Source organism: Conger conger, chromosome 4, assembly GCF_963514075.1.
Source record: "Conger conger chromosome 4, fConCon1.1, whole genome shotgun sequence".
Lineage (NCBI taxonomy): Eukaryota > Metazoa > Chordata > Actinopteri > Anguilliformes > Congridae > Conger > Conger conger.
The window spans coordinates 4107372-4122407 of NC_083763.1; the positions used below are offsets into that span (position 1 = coordinate 4107372).

The 15036-nt window shown below is 44.8% G+C and overlaps 2 protein-coding genes across 2 annotated transcripts in view; both read left to right on the forward strand.

Moving 5' to 3' along the window:
• Positions 1-846: 846 nt before the first annotated feature.
• Positions 847-3825, forward strand: LOC133127564 (CMRF-35-like molecule 4). The gene is made up of 4 exons (XM_061240540.1): positions 847-1038; positions 1743-2078; positions 2594-2735; positions 3273-3825. The coding sequence occupies exons 1-4, from the start codon at positions 1002-1004 to the stop codon at positions 3418-3420; spliced, it is 663 nt and encodes a 220-aa protein (XP_061096524.1). The 5' UTR covers positions 847-1001; the 3' UTR covers positions 3421-3825.
• Positions 3826-5366: 1541 nt separating this feature from the next.
• The window catches only part of gfod1 (glucose-fructose oxidoreductase domain containing 1), a 41569-nt gene continuing 31899 nt past the window's right edge, over positions 5367-15036 (forward strand). Inside the window, exon 1 of the mRNA XM_061240284.1 lies at positions 5367-6093. Within this exon, the coding sequence (XP_061096268.1) occupies positions 5841-6093 (253 nt within the window). The 5' untranslated portion in view covers positions 5367-5840. The remainder of the gene's footprint in view (positions 6094-15036) is intronic.

A 15036-nucleotide genomic window follows, 5' to 3' on the forward strand; every position in this document is an offset into this window, starting at 1 on the left:
CACATATTAAATTGATTAAAGTGTATTATAACAGCCAGATAATTGTAAATGTTTGTTATCTGCATTCTCCCCATCAGCAGCAATTTTTGTTCGACGTGCGCTACCTTTTCAAGCGGTCAGCTAACGTTCGTGGCGAACGGAAGAAATTTTGAATATGTTTGCGAACGTCAGCTAACGTTTGTCGCCTTGCATGTCGGTCAGTCGATTTTTTTTTCCAACTCTGGTCATTGCTCTTATGTTAATAACCAACTGTACCTATATATAAAGCGTAATTCTAGATACAACAATACAATATTTCCAGTGACAGGACATTGTAATATTGTTCAGATAGTGATCAATATTATATTAAAGTCTGCTTGAAACCACTGGGTGTACACAATGGTTATTTCCAGGCATAAATAGGAAAGATGCTGACTGAGAATCGTGAGGAATTCTTGTATTCTGGTTGGATCCCAGCAGGCTATGTAAGTAATATTGTGTTAGGGTGTAGTGTGACGCTAAAATAGTGGGAGGCTTGACCTTTTCAGAACTGAGAAACCTGTCGACATGATAATATCATAAAAGGGCACAGGACTTCTCTTGGCATTAATAGATTGGGTTTGATTAGTTGTTTTCCCTACATAAGGGTTAGGGTTAGGGTTAGGGTGTGCTGTGGTCCAAAGCTCAGTGTTCTGAACACAGACATTACTGTACCTCTCTACAAACATTTTATGTACCGTTAGGGTACAACCCAAGTGACAAGCATGGGGGCCTTTCCTGGGTCAGTATCTCACAGGAAGCCATTTCAGGAAATGCTGCGTCTTTCACAACAGGAAAGAGACAAAAAACATTCTCTGAATAGCAGAGCAACCACTTCTTAGATCAGTTTTCCATGGTGCGGTTTATTCTGGTAAAACTGTATTTATTACACATTTTCCTTACACCTCCCTGAAGTACTATGGTAGGGGCAAAAGGGAGTACTTACCAGACCTGAAGCTGAGGTTACCACCATTACCCTAACAATGAGGACGTATATTGTGTTAATACTCGCTCTGACAGGTAAATATAATCATTTTTGCTTAATTTATCTGTCTGCTCAACTTCCTGAAATGGTAATACACATTTTCAGTGGCAACTGGTATAATGAGTTTGTTTAAATCTTGAACAATCTATTTTATAATCTTTGTACAGTAAGACACCTTTAACAGTAAAATATGAAAATATGTCTATCACTTGTACATGATAAAACAGTGCCGTAAAACTGATAGTGGATTGTTTATGATTGTTTATGATAGTGTTATTAACTCTCGATTGAGCTGGAGCTACAATAACACATGTGGCAGTTTTCTCGATAAAAAAATAAATAACATGGTCATCTGGGGAGTATGTCATGAAGGAAGATTACAGAGTTAGCTTGGTAAGTTCACAGAGTTAAACCCAGAACAGCTGTTTTTGCTTCAGTCCGGCATTCGTCTGACAGTTAGAGAGTTGCTGGTTTGATCCCCCGCCCTAGGTGTGTTGAAGTGTCCCTGAGCAAGATACCTAACCCCTAACTGCTCTTGACGAGCTGGTTGGCGACCATGCCTTTGACCCTATGGTGTGTGAGTGTGTGTGTGTGTGTGTGCGTGTGTGTGAATGAGTAAAATAAATACATTAATTGTAAAAGCGCTTCCTGTAGCTTACGTTACTGGAAACAGCGATAGAAATGCAGCCCGTTTACCGTTTGACCCACTGGGTCTTCATCCGAGCCTCCCTGTCCCCAGGCGCTCAATGCCAGGTGCTGTCCGGTCCGGAAACAGTGACCGGATTGGTGAACCACACAGTGACCATTACGTGTAGATACAAGAATTACCGCTATGCTGTGAAGTCCTGGGACCGGTGCCAAAGCAAGCAGGACAGCCAATGTGTGAGAAAGGCAAGCACGAGTGGCCTTGTGGCAGACAGCCGGGTGTCCATCACGGACAAGAAGTCAAAGGGAGTCTTCAACGTCACCATGCGGTCTCTGACGGAAGAGGACGAGGGCTGGTATCAGTGTATCGTGCAAGGAAACTTGTTCGGCCCCGAACACAGCCACAGCGTGTACCTCACCGTCTCCATGGGTGAGTGGAATATGCTTTCCTCTTTCTTTCAGGGGAAATATTAAAAATCATTTGGGGAAGTGCTTTTGAGGAGGGCTTGTACTCGACAGAGACACTTCTGTTGTTTTCTCATGTGTGGTTCTTTCTTTAATTGCTTGTACAATAAAATGTACAATAAATACATTCTTATATAATAGATATAAATGTATATCCTGCAAAACAAATGTATGTCTTGACAAATATCTTATTTATTTCTTTAACTTTTTTTCTAAATAATACAAAAGACACTGCTAAAAGTTTGACTCATTTCAAGATTTGCCACTGGGGTGAGGACATTTCACCTGTAAAGCAAAAACTTAACTTAGAACAAGCTAATATTTTCTACTTAAGAGAGAAAAAATATCTTAAGTCTCATTACAAGACTAAAATCTAAGATAGTTTTTAGCCTTGACTAAGCTTGTTAAGACATTTTTTTTGCCGTGTAATGTACGTGTTTTGATCACGGATCCTAATACAGCTGTTTGTATTGCCTCCAGGCGATGGATCAGAACCAGATCCAGTAGGACCAACTCCGGGTGGACGTCAGACTTCTCCAGTACCAACACCAGGGGGACAGCGGACTTCTCCAGTACCAACACCGGGGGGACAGCAGACTCCTCCAGAAGTCAGTGACTTAAGGTAGCATCTGTTTCTCGCGAGCCAGCTCCCTGCTGCTTCCTCTCTGCCAAGAATCTGTCCCAGGTTCCTTATGTCATGTGTCCGTGATCACGGTGCGACTCAACAGCACGAGCGTCTGATCTAACTGTGACTCAGGCGAGCTTTTCAGGAACGGGAACTGACTGGGTCTCGTTCTGGGCTGTGTGGTACGTGCAAGGTCTCCAGTTGATTCTCTGCACTGCAAACCACGCCTGTCTTAAGAAGCATTTTTAGCCTTGTATTTTTCTTCTCCCTCGTAGAATGCATTAGCTTGTTTTAAAGTAACGTTTGCTTGACATGTGAAATTTTCTTACTCCTTTGAAGTGAGTCAAACTGTCTTGCCTCATTGGCAATATTTTTGTATTTTTTAGTAAAAGAAATAAGATTTTAAATCTCAATATAATTTTTTGATTTTGCATTGAGGGAAACACCTCCCACTTCAGTTAGATTCAGCAATATATAATTAATTTCTACCTTTTTTTGTTTGGAAAACATACAAAAAATTACTGTACTTTCCAGGACAAAGCCCACTCTCGACGTTGCTGGACTGTGGGCCGTAATGCGCTGGGTAATCTTCTCGCTGATGCTGGCGTGTTTTCTCACGGTCTCCTGGTGGACGAGGAGCGCTGGTCGCGAGGCAGTGCCCACTGCCGCTCACATCCAGTAGGGGGCAGACTCAACACGCTCCCACGTCGGATCTCGTCACACACCCGCGCCGTCCCCCACGCCACGGAGACGACCTTTGACTCACCGATGATGCGCCAATTTGCAGATTGACATTGTGATATCAACGGACTGAGGGACAAAGTACTGTTTTGGTTTTCAAACCGAGTGCTACTGGATTTTATTGTTTCAGAGACAGTGGTGACCGTACACTGTCACTTGTACATGTACTCTTTGCATTGTGTTGTGCTCAAAGCTTCATAAATTGGTTTTGCTGTTCTAAATCACATGGATTACACTGTGATCTGTAATGAGCAATCACTTGATGGAGGTAACGTGGAGGTAACAGACGTTTGGGAATGTGCAAATTAAATAAAAATGCATTCTGAGAATCTTCATTTAAAAACGTCACAGTGGATTTTTTTTTTTTTAAACAAATTCAGTGTCTCGCTCCTTCTATTGGAAGTCACACCGTTACCATGTTGTACATTGTGAGTTTGAAAGAGATGACACAATTGACCCCCATAAGATAACCGCTCAGCACGCAGTCACGCACTCCTTATCACAGTGTCAGATCGCAATGGTATCTTTCAGCAGCAATGAACTCCTGCAGCAAATTCTGCTTGTTAGAATTCAAATACGATAAGAACACTACTCCCTCTACTATCACACATTCCAACGTTTCATCAGACGATGGTATGTCGTGGCGCGATCGTTCATCTGCCATCTCTGCCTCCTGGTGTACTTTCCCACAGCTGACGGAGGGCTATTATTGCATTGAAAAAGATATTTATGGTATTTATAAAGAGGGTTTGTGTTTGTGTTTCGTGAAACAAATTGAACAAGAAAGCAGCATTCCAAAGCTATGGTGTGTATGAACGCTGCTCTTTATTGCATTAATGATTTAATTTTATTTATTTGACACTTATTATCAAATTATCCAGAGCGAATTGCCGTGTTCATGTCACCGGCTCTTCCACGTGTCAGAATCCAATCCCAGCATGCACCCGAAAGATGCAGCGCAGTGTCACTTCTCACGTGCTCTCGTTGTACTTCTATCGATCGGATGCTTACGCCATGTAGCCTGGGGCTCAGTGCGCCGTGTAAATTGAACTGCACAAACAGAAGTGTAAAATTGTCCGCCCGACGGCCTGCTAAAGTCCTGTTAATGTTGTGGCCAAAACTCCAACAACACACTGACGTCATTCTTCAGAAATGAGCCGAAAGATCAAAAAAGGCCATTGATCAATTAAGTATATTTCGTGATATTGCTAAACGTATGTCAATATTGTGGTTAATATTTCACTTTCTAAGATAAAGTAGGCCAGTGTCTGTTTGGCGAGGCCCTGTGACATTCACAGTACCTGGATAATATAATTAAAAATTAAATAGGGAGCATGTTCATTATTACCCTACATCGATACTAGCACATGATAACTTACGACAGAACTGTGACACAGTGAGGCATAGACAATAGTAAATTAAACATCTATTTTTATTTTTATTTTCCGTTTATCCTTATTATTTTATTTCTGTATTATATGTATTCACATTGACTTGTCTTCTTGAAATTGAAATTGTTTTGATTTTAGTGGTGAATGTAAAACACTTTGAGCTAGGCCGAGATTTTATGTATGAAAGGTACATAAATAAATATTATTATTATTATTATTATTATTATTATTATTATTATTATTATTTGAAATGCAGGTCACGCACAATTCGTTTCCTTTCATTTACACAAGAAAGCCACAGTAACGGGCCAAAATCAATATGCTTCATCCAATAACGCCCATATCAAGTCATCAGTCAGAGACCAAACGTTCAGCACCGGGATTTAACTGGTTAAAATGGTGGGCGGGTGTACACGGGGAGACTGACGTATCCAGCACTGTCAGTGCAAGACCGGGTTGCAACATCGATAACAAGCGGCACAATAATACCGAGACTTTAGTGCAGCACGCCTTTAACTAGCAGTCTCTCAGAACAGCCGAAGGCGATGGCACAGTCGCATTCTCCCGTAGCTCAGTTTTGCCGAGGGGAAAATATTTGAACCTGCTCTTTTCAGTATCTCAAAAGAGGGCGTTGCAGGAAAAAGAGAAGGTGACTGATGTCCTTCATCAGAAAGAGTGCACGCTAGCTAGAAGGCAGACACGGACGATTTAAGAATGTTTTTGCAGCATTCTTCTGGGTGGATGCTGAATTAATTATAACCCGATCTCAGAGAAACTCGACCGCGGAGGGCAGAGCCCATGCGAACATGCGAGGTCTTGGGTCAATTTGTGCAGGTGGATGGCTAACATGATGTGATCAATTGGCTGTATTTTCCCCTCTCTGGTCCTGGCGCGTTGCTGTGCTGTGTGAGTCTACGATGGTATCGAAGAAGTCCAGTAGCGAGCAGTAGAAAACGGCGAACGCAGAGTCATGCTTCCCGGGGTCGGGGTATTTGGTACCAGCTTGACCGCGAGGGTGATCATCCCCCTCTTGAAGAACGAGGGGTTCGCAGTAAAGGCTCTTTGGGGACGCACTCAAGAGGAAGCCGAGGAGTTGGCGAAGGAAATGAACGTGCCGTTTTACACCAACAGGATCGACGATGTCTTGTTGCACCAGGATGTGGATTTGGTCTGCATTAATCTACCTCCACCCCTTACGAGGCAGATCGCTGTAAAAACGCTGGGTAAGTTTTTTAACCTTTGTATTGCGTTCAGTATTATGCCGCAAATATACTGTCCGTTAAAAGAAACAGGCTACTTCCTTACTTTAAACCATTAAGGTACCACGTGTGATGCATGGCGTATCATTCAGATTAAACTGGGCTTTCACTTAATGTTCAGACGGCAAATATGGAAGCTGGACACTGTGGGTCTCGGGACGTTTTATGAACGCCCGCCGATGCTATTTTGAATGGCACTGGTACCCCGAATGAACAGCGGCGAATGCGGCTAACGTCAGTTAGCTTGGTCGGTGCCAATGACTATCTATCTAGCTATCCCTCGCTGTAGTAATTCACTTTGTGTGGACAGCATCGTTCTGTGTGCCACCGATCTCATTCATCAATGAATCCTTTCTTTGGATAAGGGTAGGGTGAGAATTGCGTCTCGTCTGGCTTTCCACAGCAGCTTTGGCAGTCTGTGTCCACTGAGCACTGGCGTTGTAGCCTATTACATTCTGTATAGCATTCAATTCAGATGATATTGATTATAGTGTCATGGTATTATGCACTACTTGGCCTTCGCGTTGTTTAACATGTGGGCTCGGTCATGCCAAGAGCAATATGTTACTGACAGGATACAATTCCTGACTATGTTTCTGCTTCTTGGATGGAACATGATTGAACATGTCTCATGATTGAGTCTTCACTTGCCAGGATATTCCTGATGTTAAGCCCAGGGTGGGGGAAAAATAAATAAAAACCTGGATACAACACCAGTATGACTCAGACAGTTGTACAATACTATCCGGTCACCCCCATCAAAACATCTGGTGACTCTTACGCTCTTGGTTATTCAGCAGTATGCAGTCAGTCTCATATTTTCTAACAATTCAGCCTCACATCAGTGTCCTCATGAATCTAAAACGCTGGGCAGTTCAAAAAGGGTGATATTTCTGGCCAGAGCAACATTATTGTACGACACTGGGCTAACAGATTGAGTATCACCTATCTTTAGTCCTCTCGTTGATCTTTGTACTGTCGTATTTTATATTGATATCGTACTTTACGTTGTATCTTACGTTTACCTTATCCGGCCTGGTCTGTAGTTGTCCTACTGACCTTCGGTGCGCACCTTCGGTACGTCGCCTTGGGAGAAAAGCATCTGCCAAGTAAAATGCAATGGTTCAGTTGACAGTTGTGGTGCTCCTGGGTAGTCCTCCTTGGCTGGACGTCTCTGGTTTGGACCAGTGGACGGACTGACACGGCCAGGTGTCCGGTGACGGCAGAAAATAAGCGGCGTGCATCAGCTCTTTTCATCGCCTCCGTCCTGCTCATGTCAGGGACCAAAATACCCTGTGCCAGTCAGCTGTGGGAAAGTGCACCAGGAGGCAGAGATGGCAGCTACACGACTGTACCCAGTGCTCTATGATGATGATGATGATGATGATACTAATAAAAAATAATAATGATACACTTTATTTGTATAGCACTTTTCAAAAACAAAATTGCAAAGAGCTTTGTACACATAAGACTGAAATAAAATAATACCGGTCGTGGGGCAACAAGGATTGGTCAAATATTACAACACGTTTCCTGATTAGTCGAGTGAAAAGATAGCAGCTGTTGGCTGCCCCATTACAGATAGCCAGCCTGTGGTTCCCTTGTCTGTGTGTGGACCCGTAGAACTGGAAGGGTGGCTGTGTGAATTAATGCAAATCCATTAGGTCAGAGGTGAGCGACGAGGGCTGTATCTGTTCCTGGTTTCCATGCCAACTGCTGGCCTCAGCTACTTAATTTGCCCTAATGTTTATCTGACATTTTAGCTAAGTTACATTTATTCATAAACACATGAATGATGGTTGACTGTCCTTGTGTCCCTACATGATACGGTTTAACTGCAATCAAGTCTGTGAGTGAACTAGTGTTGGTGTTCACAGCCAATTAGGTTTGCTCATTTTAGGCAGGATAATTGGTGGAAACAGAAAACCCGCGCACGCACAGGCCCTCCAGGACTGGAATTGCCCATCCCTGCACGAGGCAGTTGAGAGAGTGATGATTGTCCTGCTTTGTGCTGTGGTAACTGAGAGGTACCTGACTGCCTGGACCAGTTTTCACACCTTAATGAGTCCCAACACCAGCTCGACCAGCTTCTCCTCGCCCCCACTCCCTCCCGCTCCCGCCCTGCCCGTTCCCTTCTGAAATGGCAACACGGCCCCCGGGTGAATCTCCCGGCTGCCAAGCTCGGGGAAAACAGGGAAAGTGCAAAAAGAAAGATCACATCACCCCAGGAAACATAATAAAGGCAGAGGACGATTTTCCACCTGAGCTGAGATGTGTTGCTGCCAGGATGATCTGTGCCGTGTTTGGACAGGGCAACGGGAACCCCTGCCAGCCCGGGCTTAAGGACTGTCAGTTACGCCGACACAGCCTGCCTCGGTCAGTACACCACTGCCTGGCGGACATTTTGACTGCTGAGAAGATTCCAGAAGAAAAGGCACTCCCCGTTTGGTCTCTCTGCAGCCCACCAGAAGTAGTATTAGCCACAGTACTAGCGTGGTCTGTGTTTGTATTAACCTGATGCGGTACTCCAATGCTGTACTGAGTTAAGGCCCATCCGCACCAAGAACTATGGCATGGACAGTAACTATAACGATAACGCATCCACACTGATGAACGATATCGTTCTGTGAATTGTCTCTTGGCCACGTCGTCAGCCATTTTGAACGTGACGCCCTGTAATTTCGGATGGATTTTAGTGTTTAGTGTTTATCATTCATGCAGCTACAAAAAAAAAACACTCTGCAAGTGATCCCAACCAACCAACCAACCAAACTGCATATTAATGGTTCTAGTTCTTGGTGTGGATGGGCCTTTGCAGTGATGAGCAGTATAATTTGAGAAACGGAAGTAATATGTACACAGATCTGTAGTTCACATGTCTGTCACAGCTGTGTAGTATAGTTCAGCGTGTAGCCTTGTGATAACAAAAACGTCACACACTGAACAACTCAATGGAGCCTTCTTCTCAGTCAATTATCACATTTCCTCTCCGCCAGAGTCAACATCAATTGTCTCTAATTAAGCGCAGATGATGATTGACAGCCGTGTTCCCACATTGTCACAAGCTACAGAGAACGGCAGGCATTTCTGTAGCGCTGGTTGCTAAGGCCACTGACATACTCCTTTTGTGTTTGACACTCCATGTCAAATGGACATACTATTATGTCATCTAATCACCTTTTATGATTTTTCAATTGATTGCTAGTTGTAGAATTAGTCAGATGATCCAGCCCTGTTTTCTTTTTCCCCAAGACATTTTGCTGAACAATTAATGCTACTGATTGGTCAAACTGCCTTCACACCTGACTCTCAGGTAAAGGGAGGGTGGGGAAAAACAGCAGTTCTCTGCCCTCGAGGACCATGATTTGATCTGGGGAGGCAAACCCTGATAGTGTGGGAGCCTCAGTGTCTGCTGGCTTTTGTTTTCTCCTTAAATACAACGACTCTTGACTCAAGAAACCAGGTTAGTGAGTTTATTGTGTAATCAACTGCAGTAGACCCTGTGGTTCTCCAGAACCAGGGTTAGGGACCCCAGTAGACCCTGTGGTTCTCCAGGACCAGGGTTAGGGACCCCAGTAGACCCTGTGGTTCTCCAGGAGCAGGGTTAGGGGATCCCAGTAGACCCTGTGGTTCTCCAGGACTAGGGTTAGGGACCCCAGTAGACCCTGTGGTTCTCCAGGAGCAGGGTTAGGGACCCCAGTAGACCCTGTGGTTCTCCAGGAGCAGGGTTAGGGGATCCCATCAGACCCTGTGGCTCTCCGGGATCAGGGTTGGCCTCTGCCCTAGATAAACGCGTGTCACTAGTTCCAGCCCATGATTAGGAAACCGAGTGCAAGCAGGAACTTGATGGCAGGTGTGAAATGAAATTTGAGGGGGCGTGGTGCTTCCTCAGAGACACAGTGTGCCAAACGCCGTCTATTTTTCAGTGCAAATTAATGCGAGCCGATAGACCTCTGTGTCACACTGCAGTAGCGCCTGGATTTGTGGTTACGCCTGGGAGTTACTCTGACTCCTTCACAGGCCAGATAAAGACTCAAATATATAGCCTGCATTTGTTGGGAGTGAAAAAGGCTTAATAAAACTATTATTATTAGTATTATTATATTTGTAATATGTAATATTTTGGCCATGGACTTTAACTGATGAAATACACAATATATTGGTCTATTTATTGGTGTATTTTGTTTCTTTTTTCTTTTTTGGTTAAAAACTTAGCTCACATTGTCGTGGCGGTTCTGGCTGTTTTGGACCTGTCTCTACTGCCGGGTCGCTGGTGTCCCTGGGCGCCTCAAGATGACCGTGACTTTGTAGGTTTTCCCCCCCGCGGGACCGGGCCCTACGGACACAGACTCCTGCACTGTGTGCTGAGCTGAGCGGTGGGGTGGAGGTTGTCCATCCGAGGAGAAAATCGCACCACAAGACACGTGCCTGAACTGGGGCAGAGCTGAGAGCTAGCCCAAGCCTGCTGTTTGGGTGCCTCGAGGTCTGAAATGTTTTCAAAACTACGGCCTTTCTTACCCCACAAAGCCTCGAGCCTGTCAAGCCTGGAGTTGTTCCAGGAGACGTGAACAGAGGAGCTGGGTACTTTAGAGCTCGCAGTGTCTGTATTTGGGGTGGCCGGCTAGCTTAAAAAAAAAAAAAAACGACCCCTGGAAACGAACGATTATAGTCAAAATGGTCTGGGAATTTTTTTTTGTTCATTTGCACATAATGTGTCGGCCAGTTGGATCCCGCCGTTCATTTATCTTGTGATTCAGAGCTGTAGAGGAAAATGTTTAAGGCTACAACAAGGCAAGTGAGCGTTTGTGTGTGTGTGTGCCTTGTGTGAACCAGAGCTCCCTGGTGCCATGGTTACTCAGGATCGAGTGTTCTCCACCGGGAATTGTGGGATGCCTCCCTTTGTTGCTGATTTTACACCTCTGCTGTACGGTTGCACAGGTCTATTCACAGACCAGACAGGATACGCATAATGCTTCAGGAATCTTCCAGGAAGCTCAAACATCCCACGGTTGTGGGTCAGGGAGGGTCACTAAATACTGCACTCTGAAGTCATCCGACTCCCACCACCTCTTACAGACATTTCTCTATTTTCGTGTTTCTGGCACCATAGATGGACTCGCTGTTGTCATTCTGATGGACACATTGAAGGACACGGTGCGGTGATTCAGGCATCGCACACTGCTGAACTTTACTCTAGGGCGGTTGTGAAACATTATGTCAATAGAGGCGTTGGTAAAAATGTTTTTTCTATTTCTTAAAGCATTGATCATTTGTTCTGCCATCAATGAGCCTATTGGAATTTTCTGTTTCACTGCTTTCCTTTTATAGTGAACGCTTTCTTATAAATGTAAACCGTTATATATAGCTTGGTAAAGGTTTGGTCAACTTAGTGATACTGTCTTCAGCAGGACAACAGCTATAGCGATACGCTGTGGTCTCAAAGTGAAAGTACACAACATTTTGATGGCTGCTAACCTGCGTTGATACGGTTACTTGGCAACGTAATTTAATTTATGAGAATGTTTATTAAACATCGATTAAATGATTACCTACCCCTTTCTAAATATAGGCTTATCTTTTGTCATCAGCCTATTGTTTATGACATTACAGTACAGTACAGCACAGTTACAGTTTAGCTGCTGCTTTTAGTCTAATCAACTTACAGTTCATTAGACTAGGCAGGGGCTACCAACCCCCTGGAGCAATGTGGGGTTAAGGGCCTTGCTCAAGGACCCAACAGCTGCTTGTTGTGGCTACACTGGGGCTTGAACCACCAACCTTCCAGGTCCCAGTCCAGCACCAGAAGCACTAGACTGCCGCGCATATTTTATCTCCTCTCTTCCTCCACACTGTCCGTGGGTATCTCCTTCCCTGGAAGACAGCACTTTGAAAGGCCTGAGATCCGCCGAAAGCAGGGCCCCAGTCCCCCTTCCGTAATGCGCCGTATCTCAGCTCTCTCTGAAGAGAAGCTTTGGAATGTAAATCCTTTGGCCCGCTTCCTCCTCCTGAAGCTTTGAATTGTCTACGCCGCGGTAGTGCCCTGTTTGCCTGGCGTAGTGGGTAGATTAGATTCATCTATCGGGGCATTGTGGAGTCCTGGCATTCCTCGGTGCATGCGGGCTAGAAGACGTGCGTGGTGACTGAAAAAAAGAAAAGAAAAGAAATATGAGGAAGTGTGCCAGAATAGAAGCATGAATGAGCAGAGTGTGATGTTGGCTCTTGCAGTGGAAGTGTTAAAACAGCAGGTGCCTCACGTAGACACCCGTGGCTGTCTCCTTCACACCAGGGTGAGCCGGTCTCTCCTGTGGGGCTATGCTCTATCAGCAGGCTGCTATCAGGAGGACGTCCATTTTGCTGTCGCAGGGCATGTCACAGATGCGTTTCTGTGTGAATCCACGTTCCGCTGCCTTGCCGTAAAATCCAGCTATGACCGGCTGGAAATCACCGGCTACCAGCTGGTTTGAAAACATAGCCTGAGCTGGTCAAACCGTGTTGAGCGTGGAGCCGGTCTGAACTTGTCAGCCAGCGCCCAGCTGCCAGCTGTTTCAAAACCTAGCTTGAGCATTTTCCTTGAGCAAAGTGACTCTAACGGTAGTTACATTTCGTGAGCTGAGAATGAGCAGGTGCTAACTGACATTTATTTTAAAATGACTTTGTGTCATACATAAATACATCTGTGAAGTTTTATACAAAATTTTTAACAGTTAAACAGTTTAAAAGTATGAAAAAAATGCCTAATTTTAAAAGTCGTATCTGCTTGGAGCCCATTACCTTTGGCATCTTTGAAGCTCAATATCTCAAAACCACTCAGAACGTAGATAGAACCATCTGATTCTCAGCTCACGATTTCTAGCTTTGCGTTTTTGCGTTGTGCCAACCCGTGTGTGTGTGTGTGTGTGTGTGTGTATGTGTGTGTGTGTGTGTGTGTGCAAGCCCCCGTGTGTGTGATTTCTTGGATCTCGGCTCATGAAAGTGAATCTGATGTATGGCCACAGACCGGGAAACCAAATCTCTCTCTCTCTTCTCCCTCTCTCTCTCTCTCTCTCTCTCTCTGTTCTCTCTCTCTCCTCTCTCTCGCTCTCTCGCTCTCTCTCTCCTTCTCTCCTCTGAATACATTAGCATTTAGAGTGTGTTCTGGCTTCTGGCTCGTTGCTTCCTTCCTTCTTTTAGCTGGTGGGGGGGGGTGGATAGAATGCAGTCAGGTCTTGTGATTGACGTAGTCGACACAATCCTGTGTAAAATAATTGTGTGGTTTTGCCCTTCAAGTTAAGAAAATAATGTACATGGTTTTGAGGGTTTTATTTTTATTTTTCAATCAATACAGAAGTTGGATGAAAAATGCTGAATATAAAAATGTTTTAAGTAGGTTAAGAAGTACTTAATTTTGGACTTCATTCATCTTAAACTTAGTTGATTTAGGCCCTATTGCACAAATTGTCAAGTCTTATGTTACAGCATTCACAGTTTGGGGTGGGCCAAAATTTCATTTAAACATTTATTCATTATCCTAACCCGCTTATCCTGAACAGGGTCGCAGGGGGGCTGGAGCCTATCCCAGCATACATTGGGCGAAAGGCAGGAATACACCCTGGACAGGTCGTCCGTCCATCGCAGGGCACACACACCATTCACTCACACACTCATACCTACGGGCAATTTAGACTCTCCAATCAGCCTAAGCTGCATGTCTTTGGACTGTCGGAGGAAACCGGAGTACCCAGGAGTAAACCCACGCAGACACGGGGAGAACATGAAAACTCCGCACAGAGAGGCCCCGGCCGACGGGGTTTCGAACCCAGGACCTCCTTGCTGTGAGGCGGCAGTGCTACCCACTGCACCATCCGTGCCGCTCATTTAAACATGATAGAATGAAATCCATGCCTAAAATAACTACAACAGGTCCCAAAAAATTAAGAAATGCACATTAGTTCTCTGGGCCAAGAGCAATTCCTCGAAGTTGACAGCTGGTACGTAGTTCTGTCAATGTGCCGTTGGCGTGTTGCATTGTTATTCCTGTGCGTTCAGCCATGATTCTTCGTTTCCGGGGGGTGATTCTGTCACAAGGTGCTTAATTGAGGAAAGAAAAAAATCAGTTCAGTTCATTGTTAAAAGTGAAGGCCATGTGACAAGAGTAATTCTGTTGTCATTTTCAAACGCTGCAGCTTTCCAGCTTTCAATATTTTTATGTTTTGTGTGGAATGAGGACGCTGAGTCTTGGGATGTCTGGCAGTTGGAGAGTTCCCGATCCCCCCCACCCTGGGACTCAGAAGTCTCCCTTAGCAAGACGCCTAACCCCCAATTTCCCCCAGCGAGCAGTCTGATGCCTTGCATGGCAGCTTTTCACCGTTGGCGTGCGAGTGTGAATGGGTGAATGGGCACAAACTGTAAAGCGCTTTGGATAAAAGCGCTATTTAAATGCGGTCTATTTACCACTTACCGAGAGAACAAGCTCGTCCAGGTATGTGTGAGTGACAGTTTTTGCAGAACGTAATGTAACTGAAAACGGGTGAATCTGTCACAGTAATAAAAATAGGCTCAGTTGGCTCCTTCTCAGGAATATGCGCACACATCGCAATATGTTTCAGCAGGTTTACTCCGCCAGCTGCTCGACAGTTGAAGTAATATAGAAATTAATTATAGTATTTGGTGTTAGTTCCCAGTTTCTCAGAGACTCAGTGTGATGAACCAAGGGCTGCCTTCAGTATGCAGTGTGGAGAAGAGCTGCTCTCAGAAATAAAGGTGCGGAAAGTGCCTAAAAAAAGGTACAAGTGTTTGTCACTGTGGCGGTACCCCCTAGCCAGCAATACGTCTCTCAGGGTACATTTGGGGAAATTTGACCCTTGGAGAACAGAAATGTACCTCCACTGTGGCTTCATTTCTGGGAGCCTATGGGACCTGCTCATCCCT

Bases quoted from the DNA above. Each gene is read 5' to 3' on its own strand.
- LOC133127564 (XM_061240540.1), top strand. From the start codon at position 1,002: ATGAGGACGTATATTGTGTTAATACTCGCTCTGACAG. The intron at 1,039-1,742 runs GTAAATATAATC...CCCTGTCCCCAG, and splicing joins GTTAATACTCGCTCTGACAG to GCGCTCAATGCCAGGTGCTG. The intron at 2,079-2,593 runs GTGAGTGGAATA...TATTGCCTCCAG, and splicing joins GTACCTCACCGTCTCCATGG to GCGATGGATCAGAACCAGAT.